The 26,378-nt window shown below is 34.8% G+C and overlaps 2 protein-coding genes across 2 annotated transcripts; both read right to left on the bottom strand.

Moving 5' to 3' along the window:
* Window positions 1-4,383: 4,383 nt before the first annotated feature.
* Window positions 4,384-10,739, bottom strand: LOC136041437 (calcium release-activated calcium channel protein 1-like). Its single transcript, XM_065726106.1, has 2 exons — window positions 10,543-10,739; window positions 4,384-5,020 (listed from the first exon to the last, which is right to left on the bottom strand). The coding sequence occupies exons 1-2, from the start codon at window positions 10,731-10,733 to the stop codon at window positions 4,696-4,698; spliced, it is 516 nt and encodes a 171-aa protein (XP_065582178.1). The 5' UTR covers window positions 10,734-10,739; the 3' UTR covers window positions 4,384-4,695.
* A 10,245-nt stretch (window positions 10,740-20,984) lies between these two features.
* On the bottom strand, window positions 20,985-26,116 carry LOC136041487 (actin, cytoplasmic 1-like). The gene has a single exon (XM_065726183.1). It carries the CDS (start codon window positions 26,112-26,114, stop codon window positions 24,987-24,989), a length of 1,128 nt encoding a protein of 375 aa, XP_065582255.1. The 5' UTR covers window positions 26,115-26,116; the 3' UTR covers window positions 20,985-24,986.
* Window positions 26,117-26,378: the final 262 nt, after the last annotated feature.

Genomic DNA, 26,378 nt, shown 5'->3' with positions numbered 1-26,378 from the left:
TATGAAATGTATTTGAACTACAGTGCAATCAAAGAAACGTATTTGCTATTTTTTTCGTTGCAAACCACAGTAAAACGTCATAATTTTTGCTTTTTGGTGACCTCTATGGAGAAAACGAATATTTTGAGTCATAATTTCAAAACAAACGAAACTTCATAGTTTTCTGCTTTTTGTGACGTTTTGTGGAAAAGACCATTTCCTTAGTAAGAACTAAGTCACCCCCTCAATGAAAAGCAAAGACACCCCTTTGAACCAGACATTTGAATCAGAGAGTTGCATGTGCTTCGTATCTTGTTGCCAAATTCAATACACCGTCAAATGTTTTTGCTATTTCTGTGACTATTTAATGGAGAAGGCCCAAACTTTGAGCCAAGACTAAGCCTACCTTATTGATAGGCAAAAATAACATTTAATGTCCCACACTTGAATCAAAGAAACGTATTTGACTCATATTTAGTTAAAAACATAGCAAAGCATCATATTTTTGGATTTTTTGTGAACTTTCCATGGCGAAGGTCCATTTTTTAACAAAGACTAGGCCTTCCTCACTAAAAGGTTACTAAAGAAAATGTTCGAACTATATACAGGGACAACTCTCCAGTCTTTTATTGGGAGGGGGAGCAAAATATGTTCGTATGTAGATAGTCAAGGGGTAGGGGCTATATGACAATTTTATGCTTCAGATTATTGGGATAATCTTATCAAGATAGTCTGAACAGACGACGCCCTTGGCAATACATTTTGCCCTACGAAGCTTATTGGCCTTGGATTTCTTTACAAAACACAGTAAAATGTCAGGCTCTGCCTTTCATGGAAAAGGCCAATATCTTGCGCCAAACATAACCTACTTCATGGAAAAATAAAACACACCCGATTGAACCAGCCGTTTGAATTAAATAGCCACATTTACTTCGTATTTCGTTGCAAGACACAGTTCAACGTCATAACTTTTGCTATTTTGATGATGCTATTATAGAAAAGGCCTTTTTTAACCCAAGGCCAGGCCCCCCCCCCCCCGTCATTGAAATTTGATAAAATATGCACCAATGCTAGGCTCTCTTCATAGAATGGTAAAAAACATGGAACCTCATGTTTGGATCAAAGAATAGTATTGTTTTCGTATTTCGTTGCACAGCACAGTATAACGTCACATTTTCGGCTATTTTTGCGAGAACTTTATGGAGAAGGGCCATTTTTGAGCCAATGCTAGGGTCCCTTCATAGAATGGTAAAAAAAAAACATGGAACCAATTTGCGGATCAAAGAATAGTATTGTTTTCTTATTTCGTTGCAAAGCACAGTATAATATCATATTTTTTTTCTATTTTTATGAGAACACTATGGAGAAGGGCCATTTTGTTGCAAATGACAGTAAAAGAGCATTTGAAAACTGATGTATTTCCTTTGTATTCCATGGCAAAACACAGAAAAGGATTTTTCACTATTTTTACAGTCTCTTCCTGGATAAAGCTCATTTGTTGAGCAAAGACTTCCCTGATCGAATGGTAAAAAAAACCTTCCATTTAAACCACACATTTCAGTCAAAGAAGTGCATTTGCTTAATATTTCGTTGCAAAACATAGTAAAGTGCCATATATTTGGCTTTTTTTGTGATCTTTTTATTGACAAGGACCACGTTTGGGGGCAAGTTCAAGCTTCTTTCACTGAAATATTAAGATACACCTTTTTGAACCACACATTTGAATCACCGAAACATGCTTGCTTCACATTCTGTTGCAAAGCACTGCAAATCGTTACATTCTTTGCTATTTTTGTGACCTTTTTATGGAGAAGGTCTTTGTTTTAGCCAAAACTAGGCTAGGCTCATCAAAACTAGGATACTTAAAACTAGGTTACTAAATGCACCCTAGTTCAGAGGCCTATTCTGGAAATTCGGTAATTACTATCCAGTGACTTATCCATCATCATTAGGTATAACCTGGTGACTTCACCACTATTAGCGACCATAACGTTTGTACTTTACCGCAGTTAGTCTATCTCTTTTTGTGCGAGCATAATAGCAACGACTGTTGTTCAATCCTTCTTGAAACTTAAATTATAATTTAATTATAATTTATAATTTATTATTTAAATTATAATTTAAGTTGAAAACTTAAATTATAACTTATTGGCTTTGTGAAGATAATCGCAACTGTCGAAGGACGTCAAAGGACGATGTCGAAGGACGACGTTGAACTTCATGAAAGTCTTATTTATCTGTTGAAGTCTAGTTCGTTATTGAGCCTGTTACTAAGGAGGTCCGTTATAATAATCCATCTCTGGGTGCATCAACCGCCAAGATGACAAAGGATTCACCGAACATGGCTTTTCAGTGCATTTGCCATTCATTGTCCCATACAATCAGCTTTTCTCCTCTGTGGTTCTTTTTCTCCAGCCATTAAAAGGTGCATATCTGTAGAATTTTTAAGTTTGTAAATTGTCTGCTATGCTTACCACGATTGACTATGATTATATTTCTTTTTAGAAAAGAATAGCCTACTAAAATATGTTGCCATCATTGGTAAACATGTCAGAATTTTGTTTTAAATGACCTTTCAGATTCACCTTATCTTTGACACTATGGAATAGTAACTGTATTATCTGCAGTACGAATACTAAATAATATATGTATGGATTTATTTTGTGTTTTTTGATTTTACTACTATATTAAAGGGTTTCGGCCATCATTTTCTTTCATGGATGATAAAATAACTGATTAGTTAATTGATTGTAATTTGTTTCAATCTTCCGAAGTTCGACAATTTCAAAAATTGAATTTCCTATTGTAGGTCCAGCTCAATTCTATATTAAATTTTTTGCATAATCACGTATTTCATAACCTGTTGTAGCTTAGCGGATTAATGCTGTGCTTGGTGATACGGAGCACCCGGGTTCGATCCCCGGTGCAGGAAGGCTGGCGACAAACTTGCTACTTGTTCCTGTAAAAGTCAATCAGCAACTGAAACGTCGACTCGACGCCTTATGTAGCAGCAATGGCTCAGGAGGATCTTTATCCTTTTTATCCAAGTGTTTCCTTATTCTTGGAGTATTTCAATGTTTACAACTGGCGAACATATCTATTTAAAAAGTATATATTTTTGAGCCCCCATATGGGCACCCACAAGGGGTGGTTATGAACATGTGTCTTCCCCCTGAAAGACCTCAATTGTGTATATTCGGAATTTTTTATTATCTTTAGCATCTAGAATTGCCAAAAATTAATTGTAAAAAAAGCTTTTAATTGTTTTATAATGTAAAATTGTGGCAAAGAGTCAAACTTTATCGTAAAGAGCGAGAGATTGCGAAGGAGACAACCCATTTCTTTTCGTTTTAAGTTTTAATGTCGCTCCTTACTTTCAGTTTAAAAACTTGTTTTTTTTTATCTAATTTCTGTACGTTTTTGAATCAATGAATGTTAAATTTTGGCTCTCCGCAGAGGAATAATTAACACGAAATTTGTATATTTTTTTTCTTTTTTTTTGGCTAAATGGCTTTCTCCTAATTTTAATCGTATGATTTTGGGAAAAAAGAGCAGGGGAGGAAGCCTAGTTGCCCTCCGATTTTTGGGTTAATTAAAAAGGCAACTAGAACTTTAAATTTTTTACGAATCTTTTTATTAGTAAAAGATATACGTAACTTATAAATTAGCTTAAGTAAAGAACTTTTGTATTCTCATGTTTTTATGAGGGGGTTCGCCCCCTCCTCGATACCTCGCTCTTTATACTTAAGCTTATATTTTGTCCCAATTCCTTAAGAATGACCTCTGAGTCACAAAGGCCGTAGAATAAATAGTTGAAATTACTAAAAATACTTTAGCGCAAAGAGTGAGGTATAACGAGGAGGTAAACCCCTCATATGCGTAATAATTTTTGTTCGTTTTAAGTTTTAATGCTGCTCCTTTCTTTCATTAGAAAAAACTTTTCATATTTATTTTTTCATTGTTTTTCAAATAATGCTAGAAAATCCTGCGCCCCCTTCATTGAAATTCTCTTCCCCCATGAGATGCTTCTCCATGAAAATATCCTCCCACGTAACCCTTCCACCTCAGCTCTCCCCCCTAAACAAAAAAATCCTCCTGAAAACGCCTGTACACTTCCCAGTAACCATTACTATATGTAAACACAGGTCAAAGTTTGTAACTTGTAGCCCCTCCCACGGGGACTGCGGGGGAGTAAGTCGTCCCTAAAGACATAGTTATTAGGTTTTTCGACTATGGTGAATAAAACAGATATCTCAGAATTTTGATTCGGTGACTTTTAGGAAAAAATGAGCGTGGGAGGGGGCCTAGGTGCCTCAAACAGTCGACAGACAGTCAATAAAAGTCGATAAAACAGCGTATCAAAATGAAATTCAAATTCTTGAGTAAATAATGAAAACTAAGAAATTCGTATAGATACAATATAATTTACAAAAGAAAAATGTACCAAAGACATCTTAACTGCATTCTTACTAGATTGTTGTTATCTTTTTCTTTGAAAGTCTCCTAGCGCAAAGAAAAACTACCTAAATATAAAAAGGTAAGATGATAAAAACTTTCTAATCTGTGTTTTCTTAGCTAGATAAGCATTAAACGTGGGCATCAGCTTCTCAGTACCTTGTAAGTTATGGCAATTTTTCAGAGATGAATTGTAGAAAATATGGTTTTGTTGATTCTTATACTTTTTATCGTTTCCATATAAATTAGTTTGAACTCCAATTATTGAGGCATGTCAATGATGGAGTACGTTCTTTCTTTAGATGCCCTTCTTCCGTCAATTGTTCCTTTTAATTGTTCGGCTACATTTTCCAGAGAGCTTAAATCCCTCTGGGAATTCATTTCCATGTGTTTGTTCAGGTTCTTATAGAATTTCAAGGCCATGTAACCAAATATTAAAAGGGAAGGAAGAACGATTCCAGTCGAGGCGTAGGCAGCGTTAATTGAGTACGAATAAAACTGAACCCAACAAAGCAGGACAACTTCAACCATGAACAGAACGATTCCAGTGACAGTAGATAGGACCCAGGCAAGTTGAATATACGATCTAAATTGAATATGTAATTAATGAAGAGATTCAGAGTAAAATAAAAGTTAGTAAATAATATTTCGAAATGTATTGTAGCTTGTTTTTCCTACCTATAATGCTTTTTTTCTGCCCCTTTGCAATAATATTCCGTTCCAGGCAGTACAGATATTTCACTCTATATTTCTCCCTCTCTCTCTTTTTTCACTTCCCCTTTCTTCTAATTCCCTCTTTGCTTGACTCCTTCCGCATCTTTCTCTTAATATCTCTATCTTTCTAATTCTATTTTTTAGTTTTTATTTTCCAGTGATAGACTTCCTTTTCTGTTTTAAAGGGACTATTTATGGTTATTTTGTGGGCACATTTGAATTGAACCTGTCTTGGCAATGATAGGACTTTTAACCTACTTCAGAGATTAGCATCATAACTTGAAAATTTATGTTTTACAGATAGAAATAAAAAAATGTCTGGAATTTAAACAATGACCAACTACTGCATGATCAGAGCCAACGCTGTGGCGTTGGCAATAGTAAATGCCATACGGTTCCTTTGACTTATCTTTTTTTTTTTCTCAGACAAACTTCTTATGGAAGGAGTCGTTGTATAAACTTTGAAGGGGGCTCATTCAATTATAAATTAAAAGTTCTAGTGCCTTTCTTAAGAGTCAAATAAGATCGAAGGGCAAATCCCCTCCCCTTCACACCCTTTTCCCCCAAATATATCTGACAAGAATTTTCAGATAGCCATTTTTTTAAATAGTCCAAGAACATTTAAAAAAAAAAACTTTGGGTCGACACAACCCCCTGAACCCGGGGGCAGGCCTTGTAGGTTATGCTCTGGGGGCATATTTGGCTCTTATAGAAGGGATGCTCGTATAAACTTCAAAGAGGGTTTAATTGATTGTAAACTAAAAACCTCTTGTATGTCTTTTTGCTACGGTTGTTTATTTACTTTCTGTTTGTTTTGGGGTTCTTTTAGTCTTTAGCAGTACATTCTGATCGTTTCGAGTCTGAGTTACTGCAGATTTCTATTTTCTCTGATCTTAAGTTTGATATGGCTTTCACTTGTCTTTAGAAAACTTCTGTTTCGGAAAGTGTTTTTTTAATTAGTTTCAATTAATAATAAATTGTATCTCAACGGTTTAACTTTGTAAATAAACAGCTCTTGGTTATAATTTCTAATTAATTTAAATTAAATTAATAATCAATAAATAAATATTACTATTCTTATATACAATATACAATATTATACAAATATTACAATATAAATATAAAAATTAATTAATAAATATTAATAAATTAAATTAATTCTAATTAATCTATTAATTTAATATTAATTAAAGAGGTTTATGAGTTGCCTTAACACTCAGTTTACTTTTTTGGTAGGCTGCTTAATAGCTTTTTGGTTGCAAATAATAACACTTCATCAATTTTTACTTCTTTTTAAAGCAGTGCTCGGCTGCACATCAAGCTGGAATTGTATGCCTAAACACGCTTCTTGTCAGAAATTAATATCCAGCCTGCTACCGTTTACAAGTAAAATTCATTACCGTTTACAAGTAATTAAAACTACAATTTAAGTTTTGGAATGATTACAGTGATTTTTTCCAACCAAAAGGGTTTATGCTGACAAAACTTTCAAAATTTTAATCCTCGGCATCATAGAGATAATGGGTATGAACATCAAAAGAATTGGCTTAGAAGAATTTGTGAAGTGAGAAGGATGGTCACGGGCATGTTTGTACCTCTTTTATTCCTAGGGAACTCGTTCCTAATCAATGGTTATAAAAATATCAATAGTTGGCTAGAACGGGAACTGGAAGTTTTAGTAGCTGTACCCAAAGAATATTCTATCAGTTTAGCCAACTAGTGGCTCTCTTTACTGGCTAGACATATTTGCCTGATCAAATTATTTCACAAATATATTTTTCCTTGTTTTATGGTTTTGAAAAAATCTCTTGGAGCAGAACTGTGTTAATGTTTTAATCCAGCATCGGAATGTTGGAAGAACAGCAGATGTTATAAGTATTGCTCATAGTGACATTACATAGCTTTTTCCTATTGAAGAGAATTGGAAGGTTGAGGTGTTTCAGACTTGTATGATAGTTCAAGATACCAAGCCCATGTATGCATTTTTTGGAACATTAGACTGATTCAACCGCCTAGCTGGTCACCTTGTTGATAGAGGTAGAAATATACATTCCATGTTCTGATTTGGTTTTGACCATAGAGTTTTACTGGAATGGCCCAAAATTACACAAAAATATTCTCCAGTTGGTTCCATGACCCATGTCTAGTATTTTTCCTGAGAAGCTACGTATTAGATTACCTAGGGATGATCAATTCATGGTATATTTGCCAAGTTTTAGCTGGTGTGGCTTTGTAGCAGTAATCCAAGAACGTCAAAAGAATTGACTCTGTATGTTTAATACTATGTCTGTTGTGAATACTTGTCAAGAAAAAGGGTTACAAGAGAAATAAAAAAGTGTGGATTAGGTCAATATCCAAGGCTCAAATTAGAAATAAACAAACTTGACTACCACAGCCTTCTAAAGCAAATGCTTTATTGGTGTGACACTGTAAAAACTATATTCAATACCTAAGAATATGTTTGGCTTTTAAGATCAAAGCTTTAAAGAAATAATTAAGTAAGGTAGCACTTTCAAACTGGGAGGCGTGCTCCCCTATGGAGTCCGTGAACTAGTCTATAGGGAGGCGCGAGTATTAGATTAGATTAACAAAAATCAAATGAAATTGAAACTACATAATCTCACGAAATATCTTAACCCTTTCGGGACTGCGACATTTACTGGCCCAGGCTAAAAAAAATTAGGTCCGCAATCTCTAGGTAGAATCGGCAAGATTTCGTAGATTCTACTAATTATTCCATTTGGGGTTGAACAAACTGACGATTTGACGATAGACGATACAATCTTTCCGATTAATTAGTTTCTCAAATACGCATTTTAAAAATTCGCCTTACAAGTAGAAGAAGGAACTGATGTAGCTACAACCGCATATTAATTGGGTATCTTTGATATGTTGAAAAGAATAATACAACCGAAGATTGTTTTGCCAACTTATTCCTGGACAAGCCACATCCCGTGAAACTTACCCACATCCCGTATTTATTTGACATTTTTTTCTAATGAGAAAGGCATATTGTAGAATATTTGCGTTTGGCTTTGCACAGATGGTGCAAAATCAATGTCAGGTCACAAAACTGGCTTTCAAGCACTAATTGAAATCAAAACGATGCACTGCATGTTCCACAGCAGCACAGCACGATGCACAGCAGCTCTTGTATAAAAAGAAACAAAAGTGAGTAACTTAGTTGTTATAACTCACAAGTTGTGAGTAACTCACAACTCTGAAAATTACAAACTATATAAAAACAGTTCGTTATAAGTTAATATCTTGGTTTGCTTACAAAGCCGTTTGACGTTAAGGGATCTACTTGTACGACGTTATACGACGTTATATGACGTTATATGACGTTAAGGGATCCATACTTTTTTACTTTTTTGAAGTGTGCTGACTATCTTGTGTTAAAGTTATTAAGAGCATACATGAACTCAAAGTGGAAATGTCATTGTAATAAAAGAAAATCAAAATGAGGACACAAGCATTTAATTATTAAACTTTGAAAAGTGCTTAATACTTTAAAAACTTTAACTAAAGATTTAGTACTTTAAACCTAAAGTTTTAATGTTTTAAAAACTTTAAAAACTACTTAGTGATTTAATTACCAAGCATTTAAAAAGCAAGCATTTAATTATTAAAATTATAATAATTCAATTATTAAACTGATCTATTTGTGGAATATCTTAGGACAATTGAGTGTTTTGAATAAAACAATGTACTAACCACAAATACATTTATTGACTCAGAAAGCTAATGTGAAAGCAAAACTACAAAAAAAATAGAGCTTTGGAAGACAAATTGTGAAAAAAAGGAGATTGAAATATTTCCAGATCTCAATTTATGCGTCTAACATAACATAGAAACAAACAAAAATCCATGTCTTGAATACTGGGATGGTTTGATAATTCATTGCTGGTATTATTTTGATGGGATTAATTTTACAAAATTTGTGGGGATACAGAATCTGCTTACCGATAAACAAAATGGTGAATTTAAAATAACAAGCAATTAGAAAGGAAACCTGATTGAATTATCCAGTGATACTTCTTTAAAATACAAATTTAGAATGGATCTCTAATACAATTTTGAATATATATTAAGAGCAAAAATTATCTTTTGTCAAATAAAGCTTTGAAAGTGTTGCTGTCAGTCGCAAAATCTTGTTTATACAGTACAGGCTTTTTCTGCATTAGGTGAAATAAAATTTGCATTAGCTGAAATGAAATTGAAACATTCTCTTCGGTTGGTTGCAGAAAAGGAGCTTTTGTGCTATCTTATGATTGGCACCGATTTGATAAACTTGGTGCTAATAGGCAAGCATATCCTCTTTAAAGGACAATAACATATTTTTTTTTCATTTACTTTGTTTTTATGAGTTCGTCTTAAATAAATTCTGAATAACTACAATTTTCATGTCTGCGTTATTTTGTATAATGGAAGGGAGGCATCATATGATCAAATATTTTTAAGGGAGCTGCGGTAATATACAGATTATAAATCACAGAAGTAAAGGGAGCTATTTTAGTAGAGGAAAAGATGTTCTTTACGCAATCAAACAGTTCGTGGTAACCAACTGTAAGGAACAACTCAGCTCAATTGTAACTGAAACTCTAAGAAACAGAATTTAATTTTAATAGCTGAATCAGTAATAGCTGAAGAATCAGCTTATGATGCTGATTCCATATTTAGTGCCATCGATCAAAAGTTACCTATCAAGTTTAGCCTTGCCCATCAAAAGTTAAGCGCCTGACAAAATTTGCCTAAGAAAAATTGAAAAAGAGTGAGGCGTTGAGGAGAAGACAGCTCCTTTCATATACGGAATAATTTCTGCTCGTCTTAAGCTTTAATATCGCTCCTTACTTTTAGTTAAAAAAAAAATCTCTTTTTTTTCTATGCTATTTAACATAGACGGCTCTATGAAGAGTGTGCTGTTTGCTTTTAGAGTGGGGTTTTAAACGTGGCTCCAAAAAAGAGCATTCTTGTTTTTCAAGTTAGGGTGTTTCAAGATTGTGATTTTAACAGTGGTCGTTTTAATTTGATCGGAAGCCATGTTTGAGCGGTTTACAACTCTTCTTTAGAGCTCCGGAAAATTTGTTTCCGCAGTTGCAAATTACTTCTTAGTCGAATTTGGATGGAAACAACTGTTTCTGAAGCAGCACTTATTGTGAATTTCTTCCCAGTCAGTAATCGCTCTGTCACCACACGTTAAATTTTAGCCATGTATTGACCGATGGTCACGCTAAAAGTAAGTTGCAGTTATTGCTACAACCATTATAAAACTTAAATTCGAGATACGTCACAGCTCAACAGAAAAAAGACAGCAGATGAAGAATGGCCAATGTCACTAGTCAAGCCGGTAGAAGAGCGCAAAAGAGCTAACATGTCGTAAAATTTACTCACCGTAGCATTTCATGTGGAGATTCGTCAACTAAGTCTGCTCGCTTCAATCCAGCAATAGTATCCACGTGTGGTAATATGCAAGTACTTATCATCAGGGCAAGTGTATGCATGACTACAAGGACTGTTGTACAAGATGCAAAAGCTATATAAAGAGCATCTGGAAGGTTATCCTGAAGGTTAATTTCAACCATGGCTACCTAGAAAAGGACATTTTTCTAGTTTTTTTTTATTTTCTTCTCACAGTCCTTATCGTTTTGCTAGAATGTATAAATAAAAGACTAAAAACGTACTAAATAGTCAATGTAACACTATATTTGTGCTGAGAGGAATCAATTACGAAAATAGTCTTTTCCTACCATTTTATAATCAAAACTTGGCGCTTCCTTAGTAATTTTTCACGTTTGGGAAAATTCTGAAATTTAACCTTGCAGAAGAATCTCTTTACTTTTATAGATGTTTATTAACATTTCTACAATTATATTAGACTAGAAAAAAAAGAATGAACAAGGTCATTAAAGTGCTAGCCTACACTATTAGACTATTCATTCTATTGTTTGAGGTGGAAAAAAATGGAATATGGTTTCTGTTCACACTAAAATATTTTCAAAAATTTGAATAATAATATATTACGTGCAAAACTACCCGAAAATGAGTATATACTTCACAATAATAAATACTATGTGAAAAAAGGGCAAATTTTATGACTTAAAGACCTTTCCCCTGGAGCTATGGGGGGTCATTCTATATCCAAAGGGATAGTTATTGGACCTTTCAACTATGATGAGTAAAACGGATATCTTAAAATTTTAATCAGACGACTTTGGAAAAAAGGAGTGGGGAGGGGGCCAGATTGGCGTCCAATCTTTTTGGTCACTTAAATAGGGCATTAGAACTGTTAATATTCGTTCAAATGAGATCTCTTTTGATATTCTAGGACCACTGGGTTGACACAATTATACACGGAAAAAAACAAATAAACACGCATTCGTGATCTTTCTTCTGGCAAAAATATAAATTCGATATTTTTGCAGATAGAAGCTTAAAACCACTATAGTAGTTTTCTGACATGCTGAATCTGATTCTGTGATTTTCATTAAGATTCTAATACTGTTAGGGGGTTTTTCTCCCTTTTTTGAAAAATCAGGCAAATTGTCTCAGTCTCGCAGCCTTTAATCAGTAAAACCAAACTTAATAAAACTTACACATTTAAAAGCATCAAAATAAGCCGATTCTTTTGATATATCTATTGGTATAAAGACTCTGTTTTTTAGAGGTTCGTTTACTATTGAGCCATTTCGTTTCTTACTTACGGTTCGCTACCGTGAACTGTTTGATTCTGGGGCGTTTCTCCGTTTCTGATCTCGGTGGGCTTTTAGTATACTATTTTCCAAATTTTTATAAGTAATTTCTGTGTAAAACTATTTGTATTACAGTTTTTTCCCGGATTTTTTTTTTCATTCTGAATGGATAACCTATGCAAAATATTTTGACGACAGTAATCAGTCAAACTAGATGATATCAACTTCCTCCGCTGAAAAGAAACATACCTTGATTCAATTGCATGGAATGTTTACTATCGTTACCGGGTCCAAGTATATCACATCTAGATTCTAATCTGAATTTTCCTAGCTAATGACTTGTAATCTGATGTATTTTCAGCTAGCCAAACATGTAGTTTGATTTTATTTTTTTTTTTTTTTTTTTTAGTTCTGATTTGTAATAGTCTTCATTAGAACCATGTTCTACCATTTCTTCTGCCATACTTATCTGAAAATCTGTTCTTAAGATCCTTAGAAAAGATTTTAAAGATATAACATTACATAGTATGGTAATTCTTTATAAGCTTATGAATCTGGTAAATTGAGAAAAAAATCACAGAAGAAAAGTTTTTTTTTTAATTCAAGTCAGCAAATCTATCCAGAAAAAAAATTTCTTTCCAAAATCCAGATTTTGAACTCCATAGCCCGTTCCCCAATTTGTTGCTAGAAAAGGCTGCTGGATAACAGAAACATAAGCTACAAGACACTTTTGGTAAATCTTTTGTTCTTTATTACAGAGGGAAAAGTTTTCACCCAAGAGTCAATGACTTTGTTAAGTGATTAAATTAAAAAAAAAAATAGTTTTTTTACATGAAAGCAAGGAGCAACATTATAACTTAGAACGAGCAGAAATAATTATGTATATGAGAGGGTTCACCCCATAGTTAATATTTTGCCTTTTACGCTTCCAATCGTTCCAATTCTTTAAGAATGACCCCTGAGTCCCCCTTTTGTTCCAATTCTTTACGAATGACCCCTGAATCACAAAGGTCGTTTAATTAAAAGAAACAGCTCTTTTAAAAGTACTAAAAAACTTTAGTGTAAAGAGCGAGGTATTGACGAGGGGGATAGCCCCCTCATATAAGTAATAATTTCTGTTCGTTTTAAGTTTTAATTTTACTCCTTACTTTCAGCGAATAAACTTGTTTTATTTGTTTTTTGGAAAGACTATCCCATGTAACAAACTCCCCCAGTCTCCTGCCCACCGGGAAAAATCTCCCCTGAAAATGTCTGTATCCTTCCCAATAATCGATACTATATGTAAGCAATAAGCAAAGTTCATAACTTGCAGCCCTTCCTCCAGGGACCGTGGGGGATTAAGTCGTCTTCTAAGACACAGTTATTAGATATCTCCACTATGCTTAACAAAATGGCTATTTCAGAATTTTTATCCGGTGACTTTAGGAAACAAAAGAGGATGAAAGGGGGCGTAGTTGTCCTCGAATTTTTTGGGTCACATAAAAAGGGAACTAGAACTTTTAATTTCAGTTTGAATGAGCCCTCTTGCGATATTCTAGGACTACTGAGTCAATAAGATCACCCCTAAAAAGATAAAACAAATAAACACGCATCCGTGATCTTTCTTCTGACACAAAATCCAAAATTCCACATTTTTTCAAAAAGGAGATTGAAACCTTTACAATAAGGTTCTCTGATACACTGAATCTGATGGTGTAATTGTCATTAAGATTCTATTAGTCTTGGGGGGATGTCTCGCCCTTTTTTCGAAAATAAGAAAAAAAATTCAGGGTAAGTATACACTTGGTGAAACTTATATGTTTGGAATCAGCATAGAAATTTAATTCTTTTTATGTGTCTATTGTCCCTTTTATTGGAGTTTCGGTTACTATTCATCCAGGTCACTCCTTACTTACAGTTCGTTAGCACGAAATGTTTGATTATATATCACTTAGATATACTAAATATCGGGGAAATCCTGCAATCGTGGGCCTGATAGCAACGTCAAGGTGAACTTTTCACGAATTTTCCTAACCAAAACCATGACTGCTGATAGAGAGGCAGGAGTGACCATGAGCTGTAACACCCCTCGAGAAGATTATAGCTTAGTTAAAGACACCACATTTGCAATGGATTCTGATTGTTGGTTAAATGAAATAAGAAAACAAGCTTTTTTGACTGAAAGTAAGGAGCGACATTATAACTTAAAACGAACAGAAATTATTCCGTAAATGAAAGTGACTTTCCCCTCATCAACGCCCCGCTCTTTACGTTAAAGTTTTTATTGTCTTGAAAAGTAGTAAAGCGTAAAGAGTGGGGCGTTGAGAAGGATACAGTCCCTTTCATATATGGAATAATTTCTGTTCGTTTTAAGTTTTAATGTCGCTCCTTACTTTCAGTTAAAATAAAAAACTTGTTTTTTTTGTTTAATTACTGAATCTTTTTGAATTAATACAGGTGTTGATTTTAGATCACGGTACATGAATAATTAAAACGAAATTTTCATATTAACTTTACTTTTTTGGCTAAATGGCTTTCTCAAAGTTTTGATCAGACGATTTTGAGGAGAAAGGGATGGTGGAAGGGGCCTAGTTGCCCTCCAATTTTGTTGTTGTTTAAAAAGGCCACTAGAACTTTTCAATTTATTTACGAATGTTTTTACTGGTAATGAATATACGTAACTCACAAATTAACTTACGCAACGAACTTCTATATTTGCACATTTTTATTATGTATATGGGGGGGGGGGTCGTCCCATCGTCAATACCTCGTTCCTTACGCTAAAGTTTGAATTTTGTTCCAATTCTTTTTTTTAACTGAAAGTAAGGAGTGACATTAAAACTTTATGTAATGTGTGTTTATTGTTTATTATGAGTCTTATAATAATTTGACTTTAACCAAGCAGCGTTTTTGGTATATGGTATATGGTAGCGCTGGAATAAAATTCTTGCCCTCCCCCAATTAAAATGCTGGCGCTACGCCCCTGCAAGACACCTATAGTTTTCACTATAAACCAAAGTTTATTTACTGTCCGTTTCCCTAACTGTAAAAGCATAATGCCAACTGCGTATTTGGTGCTTTATTGAAACGAATTATATTACAAATATTACTTATTACAACATTGGCAATAAAATCAAAATTGCAGTGAAACAAAGTCTCGAGCTGATGAGCTTTCAGCAATTAATAGCATTATGTATCACACGTTCAGTTTAATTTTGTTAGTTCTAGCAAAGAATGTTCAAGGCAATATGAAAAAATTTAGACTTTGGCAATCCGAAACGAACAGAAATTAATTACAATAAATATTCCGTAAAAAGAAGTTATTCCAAGTAAAATCAAGGCTATATTAAACGTCAGATAGAAGAAATAAAAACCTACAATAACTCAAACTCAAAACGACCAGAAATCGCGCTTAAAGAACAGACGAAATTCAAGACACACAGAAATTAAATAAACAATCACAGCAAAAAAAACATAAAATAGGTACTAATGTAGATGAATAACAAATCTTAAAGTGAGTAAAACTTTAGTTGAATATGCTAATCAAGCTTGAAACGAAGAAAAATCACTACAAACAAGGGTTTGGGTACTGCTTCCTCCGCTAACTGTAAAAGTCTAAAACCCACTACATCATAGGTGCTTTACTAAAAACGAATTCTATTACAAATATTTTCTTTTGTAATCATTACATAATTAAAAATAAACCAAAAATATACAGTATTATTAGATTTTGAACTAATGAGCTTTTTTCAACTAACATCATCATATCAAATCAAATATTCAGTTTAATTTTATTTGTTATTTCCATGACTGTTCAAGATAAACTTAGTTTCCCTACAAACGAGAGTTTAGATATTGCCCCCTTCCTGAAATTAAAAAAAAAAAAAAAAAAAAATTTTAGCTGAAAGTAAGGAGCGACATTAAAACTTAAAACGAACAGAAATTACTCCGTATATAAAATGAGTTGTCCCCTCCGCAATCCCTCGCTCTTTACACTAAAGCTTTTAATTGTTTAAAAAAGTAGAATTGTGGCAAAGAGTCAAACTTTAGCGTAAAGAGCGAGGGATTGCGGAGGGGACAACTCATTTCATATACAGAGTAATTTCTGTTCGTTTTAAGTTTTAATGTCGCTCCTCACTTTCAGCTAAAAAAATTAGTTTTTTCTTATTTAATTTCTGAACGTTTTTGAATTAATGCATGTTTGGTTTTGGCTCTCCGCACATAAATTATTAAAATGAAATTTGTATATTAATTCTTTTTTTGGCTAAATGGCTTTCTCTTAGTTTTGATCAGACGATTTTGAGAAATAAGGGGTGGAGAAGGAGGCCTAGTTGCCCTCCAATTTTTCGGTTACTTAAAAAGGCAACTAGAACTTTTAATTTTTAACGAACATTTTTATTAGTAAAAAATATACGTAACTTAAGAGTTAACTTACGTAACAAACTTTCATAACCTTATATTTTTATTATGTATACGAGGGGGTTTGTACCCTCGTTAATACCTCGCTCTTTACACTAAATCGTAAGTTTTGTCCCAATTCTTTAAGAATGACCCCTGAATCAGAAAGGCCGTAGAATAAATAGTTGAAATTACTAAAAATACTTTAGCATAAAGAGCAAGGTATTTATCTCCTCCTAAATACCTCGCTCTTTATGCTAAAGTATTTTTAGAACCCCTCATATGCGTAATAATCTCTGTTCGTTTTAAGTTTCAATGCTACTTCTTCCTTTCATTTGAATAAACGTTTTCATGTTTATTTTTCAATGTTTTCTTATAGTAATCCTAGAAAATAATGCGCCCTTGTCATTGAATGTTTCTTCCCCCTTGACAGATTCCTCCAAGGAAAGATCCTCCAACATAGCCCCCTCTCCTCAGCCCCACCCCCAAACAAAATAAAATCCCCCTGAAAACGTCTGTACACTTCCTAATAACCATTACTATATGTAAACACTGGTCAAAGTTTGTAACTTGCAGCCCTTCCCCCAGGGATTGTGGGGGGGTAAGTAATCCCCAAAGACATGGTTATTATGGTTTTCGACTATGCTGAACAAAATGGCTGTCTCAAAATTTTGATCCGTTGACGTTGGGAAAAAATGAGCGTGGGAGGGGGTCTAGATGCCCTCCAACTTTTTTGGTCACTTAAAAACGTCACTAGAACTTTTCATTTCCGTTAGAATGAGCCCTCTTGTGACATTCTAGGACCACTTGGTCGATATGATGACCCCTGGGAAAAAAAAAAAACAAAAAAAAACAAACAAACAAATAAACACGCACCCGTGATTAGTCTTCTGGCAAAAAATACAAATTCCACATTTTTGTAGATAGGAGCTTGAAACTTCTACAGTAGGGTTCTCTGATACGCTGAATCTGATGGTGTCATTTTCGTTAAGATCTTACGACTTTTAGGGGGTGTTTCCCCCTATTTTCCTAAATAAGGCAAATTTTCTCAGGCTCGTAACTTTTGATGGGTAAGACTAAACTTGATGAAACTTATATATTTAAAATCAGCATTAAAATGTAATACTTTTGATGTAGCTATTGATATCAAAATTCAATTTTTTACAGTGTTGGTTACTATTGAGCCGGGTCGCTCCTTACTACAGTTCGTTACCGCGAACTGTTTGACTATAAAAGTCTAAGGCTTAATGCGTCAATTTTGCATGAATAATATTACATATATTTTCTCTTCCAGTTATTACAGTAATGAAAATGAAATTAAGAATTACAACGGAATAAATTCCTGAGCAGATGAGTTTTCAACAATTAAAAATCATTATATACCAAATATTTAGTTTGACTTTACTTGTTCTTTCCAAGACTGTTCAACACATATCAAACAGTTCGCGGTAACGAACTGTAGTAAGGAGCGACCCAGATCAATAGTAACCGAAACTCTAAAAAATAGAATTTTGATGCCAATAGTTACATCAAAAGAATCGCATTTTAATGCTGTAAAATATATAGGTTTCATCAAGATCAGTTATACCCATCAAAAGTTACGAGCCTGAGAAAATTTCCCTCATTTTAGAAAATAGGGGGAAACACCCCCTAAAAGTCATACCATGTTAACGAAAATAACACCATCAGATTCAGCGTATCAGAGAACCTTATTGTAGAAGTTTCAAGCTCATTTTTCCAAAGCCCTCCCACGCTCATTTTTCCCCAAAAGTCAGCAGATCAAAATTCTGAGATAGCCATTTTATTCACCATAGACGAAAAACCTAATAACTATGTCTATGGGGATGACTTACTCCCCCACAGTCCCCGTGGGAGGGGCTGCAAGTTGCAAACTTTGACCTGTGTTTACATATAGTAATGGTTACTAGGAAGTGTACAGACGTTTTCAAGGGGATTTTTTTGGTTTAGGGGGGGGAGAGTTGAGGGGGGGTTACGTGGGAGGATATTTCCATGGAGAAACTTCTCATGGGGAAGAGAATTTCCCCATGAAGGGGCGAAGGATTTTCTAGCATTATTTGAAAAAAACAATGAAAAAATAAATATGAAAAAAATTTTTGTACTGAAAGTAAGGAGCAGCATTAAAATTTAACACGAACAAAATTATTATACATATGAGGGGTTTACCCCCTCGTTATACCTCACTCTTTACGCTAAGTATTTTTAGTAATTTATACTATTTATTCTACGGCCTTTGTGATTCAAAGGTTATTCTTAAGGAATTGGGACAAAATCTAAGCTGTAGTGCTAAAGAGCGACGAAGGTTGAACCCCCTCATATACGCAATAAAAACATACGAATATAGAAGTTCGTTATGTAAGTCAATTCGTAAGTTACGTATATTTTTTACCAATGAAAATGTTTGTAAAAAATTAAAAGTTCTAGTTGCTTTTTTAAGTAGTCAAAAACTTGGAGGGCAACTAGGCCTCCTCCTTCGCTCCTTTTTTCTCAAAATCTTCCAATAAATTGCAATTAATTAATATGCAAATTACTTTATGCAAATATGCAAACAAAATTACTTACCCATATAGAGCATCCGTAGCTAATATATGGACAAAATATAGAAAAATAAATCATTTTCAGAGCCTTTTTGGAGACTATATTTTTAATTCTTCGCATCCCCCCAAGATCTGTGCTTAATTTTTCAGCTGTCGCATTTGAATGGTTTTTCCATGACAGGTTTTCATCAATTAAAAACCCCAAATATTTCGTTCTTGTTACTCTTTTTATCACATTTTCTCGAACCATGATTTGATCATTTCGAACACTTGACGAAATTCTAGAGAATATCATGAAAATGTTTTAAAAAAGTTTAGGGTTAACAAAGTTTGTTGAGAAAAAGTTAGAAATTCAGAGACGGCATTATGAATTTTATTATACAAAACATCAAGCGAAGGCGCAGCTAGAAAGATCAAAGCGCCATCTGCAAACAGGATGACACCAACCTCCGACAGGTAATGCTTCACTGGATCAACAAAATTATGAAAAGGAGAGGTCTCAGGATTGATTCTTGACCCAGGATTGATTCTTTTTTGAAGATAAAAATGATCCCTTCTGTACTATTTCATCTAGATCGTGTAGATATGATGAAAACCACTCAAGGCTTAAACCCTTCACCCCAATTGAGTCAAGACCTTAAATAAGCCCTGAGCTGTCCACCGTATCGAACGTTTTACTCATACAGTATTCAACGCTTATGTGTGCATTAAATGTTTTTGATAATAATGGGGAATATGGAACAACCCACTGGTTATCTACTTTGATGGTGGTACCGTTACGCTTCTTTATTATTGCTGTTTTACCGCCATCTTCAGTAGATCTTCTTCTATATTGTGGGTAACCATCATTGCCAGTAATTGTGTTGGATACTAAAAGTCGAGGATATTGCTTCGTGCACCTTCCTTTGGCCATGCATGGTGAATTTTCGTTCTGTGCACCGCAAGGTCCATGTATCATATTTTTTACAACAATATCATATAACCCCTTATCGAAATTTTCATCAGGTATTTCAGCGGAAATCACATCATCAATTTCGTTAGAAGTAATTTTATTATGTAGCCAGATTAGTATATGTGCGTGTGGCAAACCTCGTTTTTGCCATTCCACTGAGTACATCCAGCATTGCACTGACCCAAACACTTCAAGTTTTACTATGTAGTTTATCAGTGATTTCAACTTTTGTGGGAAGACACGGGCCGTAATGTCATGTCTATGAACCGCCGATTGCCCCAGAGCCATTGAAGACTTTGCTTACTGGAACTACGTCAGAATCTAAGCGTTTTTTTTTTTATCAATGCCTACTTTCAAAGTAAAAGGGCAAATTTTACATAGAGCAGGGTCCCTTCTACCATTCTCAGGCGAGAATCATAAATTTTTACAATTGTCCTTCATCAGTGATAGAAATTCTGAATTGAATACACGTTGCGAAATTTCTCCCAACGTTGAAAGGACAATCGTTTCCCAATTGCAACATCTTTTCCACGAAAATAATAATTTAGTGCGTCTGTTCAGCCATCGATTTGATGCCTACTGATACGCTTAAAATTGTTATTTCCGCTGACAAATTGCCTCCTGGCCAACATGTGCGTAGATACAATGCTCCAACTATCGACGAAGTGGCAAACGTTATGGTCGGAGATATATGGTATTGTTGTAAAAAATATAATACATGGACCTTGCGGTGCACTGAACGAAAATTCACCATGTATGGCCAAAGGAAGGTGCACGAAGTAATATCCACGACTTTTAGTATCCAACACAATTACTGGCAATGATGGTTACCCACAATATAGAAAAAGATCTACTGAAGATGGTGGTAAAACAGCAATAATAAAGAAGCGTAACGGTACCACTATCGAAGTAGATAACCAGTGGGTTGTTCCATATTCCCCATTATTATCAAAAACATTTAATGCACACGTAAGCGTTGAATAGTGTAACTCCGTAAAGGCAATCAAACACATATGTAAATACGTCAACAAAGGCAGTGACATGGCAGTTTTTGGCTTGCAGTCCGAAATCAAAGATATCGACGAAATTGTACAATATCAGGCTGGAAGATACATAAGCAGTAATGAAGCTGTTTGGCGAATTCTTTCATTTCCGATACATGAATTTAATCCAGCTGCTCTTCACTTAGAGGTACATTTACAGAATGGTCAACGTGTTTATTTTTCGGAATCCAACGTGCAACAAAGAGCCCAGAATCCACCGGATACAAAGTTAACTGCTTTCTTTTCGCTATGCAAAAATGATTCGTTTGCAAAAAAACTGCTGTATACTGAAGTGCCTTCGTATTACACGTGGAACACTGAAAATAAAGTATTTGAACGTCGAAAACAGGGTAAGTCAGTCGACTACCAACCTACCATCTTCAAAGATACCACGATAGGAAGACTCTACACCGTTCACCCCCTTCAACATTTCTACGCCTGCTTTTGGTGAATGCACCCGGTCCGACGTCCTTTGAGTATTTGAGAACTGTAAACGGTACTATACATGACACTTACCGTAGTGCATGCCAAGCTCTGAATTTATTGGAGAATGACCAACACTGGGACAACTGCATAAATGACGTGTGCGAAACGTCAACTCCAAGTCAAATTCATGCATTGTTTGGCATCATACTAACAACTTGCTCTCCATCAGCTCCTACAGAGTTATGGGAAAAATATAAATCAAAAATGTCCGAAGAAATACTCCATCGAAAACGGTTAGAGATGTCAGATATGACTTTTAATTTTACATAAGAAATTTATAACCACACTTTAGTTATTATAGAAGATTTATGCGTATGTTTGGCAAACAAACCTCTTCATGATTGGGGAATGCCTTCACCTAATCGTACCACTGCTGTTTCGACATGTGTAGAATTGGATCGTGAACAAAGTTACAGTACGAGTGACCTATTGTCGTATGTAGAAAATAACATTTCAAAGTTAATGTCGGAACAAAAAGACATTTATGATACGAAAATGCATTGTGTCGATAACAACGTTGGAGAAATTTTCTTTTTGGATGCGCCAGGAGGTACTGGTAAAACGTTTGTGATAAAACTGATTCTGGCATCAATTCGATCAAAAAATGATATAGCGTTGGTAATTGTGTCGTCTGGAATAGTCGCAACGTTGCTGCCTGGTAGAAGAACTGCTCATTCCGCTTTGAAATTGCCTCTGAATTTGCATTCTACAGAAACTCCCACGTGCAATATTTCCAAATCATCTGGGATGGGTAAAGTATTGCAGCAGTGAAAACTTATTATTTGGGACGAGTGCACAATGGCACATAAAAAATCGCTCAAGGCTCTGGATTAATGTTTGAAAGATTTGTGAGGGAATTCGAAACCCTTTGGCAGCACATTAATATTGCTTGCGAGAGATTTCAGGCAAACATTACCTAAAAAACCTAGATCAACCCCTGTAGACGAAATGAATGCTTGCCTGAAAAATTCTAATTTATGGGCACACGTAAAAACATTAAAATTAACTACAAATATGCGTGTGCGATTGCAAAACGATGACTCTGGTCAAACATTTTCAGATCAATTGCTGGCAATTGGAAACGGAAAGCTCCCAGTAGACTCAATTTCAGGACGTATACAACTACCTGCTGAATTCTGTAATTTAGTGACGTCCAAAAATGAATTGATTGAAAAAGTATTTCCGAAGATTCTAAACAATTATAAAAACAATAAATGGCTAAGTGAAAGAGTGATTCTTGCACCCAAAAATAAGGACGTCCACGAAATCAACAATATTGTTTTGACCAAGATTCGAGACCAGGCAGTCCTTTACAAGTCAGTCGACACAGTTTTGGAACCAAATGAGGCGGTTAATTATCCATCTGAATTTTTAAATTCCGTGGATCTTTCAGGGTTTCCACCACACGTGTTACAACTAAAAATAGGCGAACCAATAATACTGTTAAGAAATATCAACCCACCAAAGCTTTGCAATGGCACGCGACTTGCCGTAAAAAAAAAAACAATGGAAAACGTAATAGAGGCTACAATCTTGACAGGGCCTTTTGAGGCTGAGCCTGTTCTTATTCCTTGCATTCACATGATTCCAACGGATCTGCCTTTTCAATTTAAAAGATTGCAATTCCAAATTCGATTAGTATTTGCAATCACCATCAACAAAGCTCATGGTCAATCATTAGAAAAATGTGGTATAGATCTTAATACTGATTGTTTTTTCCATGAACAATTGTACGTTGGATGTTCAAGGGTCAGTAAACCTGACAACCTATTTATATGCAGCGACAATTGGACAGCGAAGAATGTTGTATATTCGCAAGTTTTACGCAGTTAATTTGTATTGTATCTATCTATCTATCTATATAAAAACGAGTTGTGTGTATGCATGTTTGTTTGTTTGTAAAAAGAGCGTTTGCATATGACGTCATTATTAGTACATAAGGCTTTGTATATGCACAGACAATGGGAAAGCCAAGAATGTTGTATATTCGCAAGTTTTACGTAGTTCAAAACACATATATAAATCTATCTATATTCATAGGTGGTACACAGGGACACAACTACAATGGCGCGTAACTAATATGGCGCGTAACGACATATGCGCTTGTTTTTTTTTAGTTTTTTCATTTAGTTTATTTTTAGTTTTTTACCTTTTTTTCAGTTTTCTTTTTCTTCTTCATTTTTCAGCGTCACCATGAAATACATATCACCAAACCTTTTTTTGAAACTAAAATCTGGTAGACATTGATGACCTTATCCAAGTCAAAATCCCAAACCCAATCATCATCGACATCATTTTGAGTTTTGATACGTTTTGACTGTCGCTGTCCAGGTGGATTTAACTCTAATTGCGCGGTTTTGCGTTCTTTAGCTGCAAGTCTTTTGGCATTAACCCTTTGAGCAGATTCCTCGGCTGTTTCTTCTGCCATTGTAGGATTTATACTTAAATTTCTCTTTGATTAACTATTTGAGCAGCTTCCTCGGCTGTTTCTTCTGTCATTTTAAGATCTATACTAAAAATTCTTCTGTACGTGCTAAGCTTGCTAAAGCTCAACAATTTATAATAAACCTCAACATTTTAATTATCTGTTTTAAGGTTTTCGAATTACTTTAATCTATTGTCAAAATATTTCGAAATATTTATGCAATTCCTAGTCTTTACATTTTAGTTTGTTTTCTTTTCCTTCTTTATTTTTCAGACGTCATATTTCTGGCGTAAAAGACATAATGTAACAGACATAACATACAAACAACTTATTTTTATACATATAGATAGATAGATATTCAAATTTCTTCCAAACAGGAAGTCAAGCCTCGGTTTCCTGCCTAATTATATTAAGAGAAAATCATTACAAGAACAGACCATTACATATTCTGGACGAGGCCTAATGATTTTTTGGACCTAATGATTTTGGACCTAATGATTTTTTAGGGTTGCATATTCTGGATCTAGGTGGCTAAAAATGTAGTTTATCGTGAAAAAACGATTTTGTTATGAAAATATACTTATTAAATTAGGAAATATATTCATTACATCGATTTCCTTTCAAATAAGCCATTATAGAGCTCTCTATGATTTTCCAGTGCCATACCGTAGTTGCAGCTCCTTTTCTTGATTTTCAAACCAATATTTGTTCCTTGCTATTCAAGCCAAGGGAAAGTTCTTTTCCTAAATAGGGGTATTGGACAGGGCGGTTCTAATAGTGTACTTCTGTTTTTATAAGAATCCAGTTGTTTTTTTTTACTAGGAGGTTTCTAGCTACTGCTGCAACCTGGATATTACTTGGTTTCTGGCTACCGCTGAAATCAAGATCTTACTCGGTTGACAGCTACTGTTGCAAACTGGATATATCGATCACTAATGTAATTTGACCATAAATTTATTACAAACAGGATTTCTTTCTTTCTGGAATGGTAAAAGACGAGCCTCAAAGATCGTCTTTTAATTTAATTGACTAATATTGGTCCTTTATGTACATCTTGACAACAAACAATTTGTGATCGATCCTTCATTTAGTCACATAACCAAAAATAAAAAAAAAGTTTTGAAAAAATAGGAAACAAGAAAAACTTTCAGTCCTTGCTTATTAAGAAATGATAACCAATATCTGACTCAGTATTATTCTCCTATCAAAGCCAAGTTAAACGTAAGATGATGGTGATATCATCTTTCAACGGAATTTATTTTACAAAGGTCACATTTTGTGGTTTGTTCGCTTTTCGGCATAAGCAAGTTAGAAACATTTTCTGTGAACAATGGATGGTCCGGACTCGTCGTATTCCTGCTTAGAAATCCACATCTCTTGGAATGTTGAGAGTGAAGCTAAGATAGAACCACCAATCCATACTGAGTATTTACGCTCAGGCGGGGCAATAACTTTGATCTTCATGGTGGATGGTGCAAGCGCAGTAATTTCCTTTTGCATTCTTTCAGCAATGCTAGGGTACATGGTAGAGCCACCAGACAAAACGATGCTGGCATAGAGATCCTTTCTGATGTCGACGTCGCATTTCATAATACTCTTGTATGTAGTTTCGTGAATGCCGTAAGATTCCCTACCAAGAAAAGATGGCTGGAATAAGGCTTCTGGGCATCTGAATCTCTCATTGCCTATAGTGATGACCTGACCATCAGGTAGCTTATAGTTCTGTTCAAGAGATGCTGAGTTAGTGGCAGATGCTATCTCCTCTTCGAAGTCCAGAGCAACATAGCAAAGTTGTTCTTTGATATCACGAACGATTTCTCTTTCGGCAGTGGTAGTAAAGGAATATCCTCGTTCAGTTAAAATTCTCATCAAATAATCGGTCAAATCTCGACCAGCAAGATCCAATCTCAAAATGGCATGTTGGAGGGCATAGCCTTCGTAAATGGGTACGGTGTGGGTGACACCATCACCAGAGTCAAGAACGATACCAGTGGTTCTTCCAGATGCATAGAGGGAAAGGACGGCTTGGATGGCAACATACATAGCAGGGGTATTAAAAGTTTCGAACATGATTTGAGTCATTTTTTCTCTGTTGGCTTTTGGGTTAAGAGGCGCTTCTGTGAGTAAAATTGGGTGTTCTTCTGGGGCAACTCGAAGTTCATTGTAGAAGGTATGGTGCCAGATCTTTTCCATATCGTCCCAATCTGTGACAATCCCATGCTCAACAGGATACTTAAGTCTCAAAATTCCCCTTTTTGCTTGAGCGTCATCACCTACATAAGTATCCTGGCTACCAGCATTAATCATTACTCCCGTATGTTTTGGACGTCCAACCACAGCAGGAAACAATGTTTTTGGGGCATCATCTCCTGAAAATCCTGCTTTACAAATACCTGACCCATTATCAATAACAATTGCAACTATATCTTCTGTCATATTTTTTGTAATTCTTACTATAAAATGACATTACATGTTAAAGTCACTCGTCAAGTAGCAAGAACCTAACAAAAAACAAAACTAATTTTAAAATTTTCAGGTAGTTTCCTAGTTTGAAATAAGCAATAAAAATTATTGCTCCTGTGTCATAAATATTTTGCAGTTTACATAATAACCTTAGCGATTATAACCTTTGCGATAAACCTTCGTTAAAAACAACTCTAAGGCTTGTCTATTACTGTAACAGATGATGATTACTTTTTT

The sequence above is a fragment of the Artemia franciscana genome, unplaced genomic scaffold (assembly GCF_032884065.1).
Source record: "Artemia franciscana unplaced genomic scaffold, ASM3288406v1 PGA_scaffold_23, whole genome shotgun sequence".
Classification (NCBI taxonomy): Eukaryota; Metazoa; Arthropoda; class Branchiopoda; order Anostraca; family Artemiidae; genus Artemia; species Artemia franciscana.
This window is presented reverse-complemented; position numbering and strand designations above follow the sequence as displayed.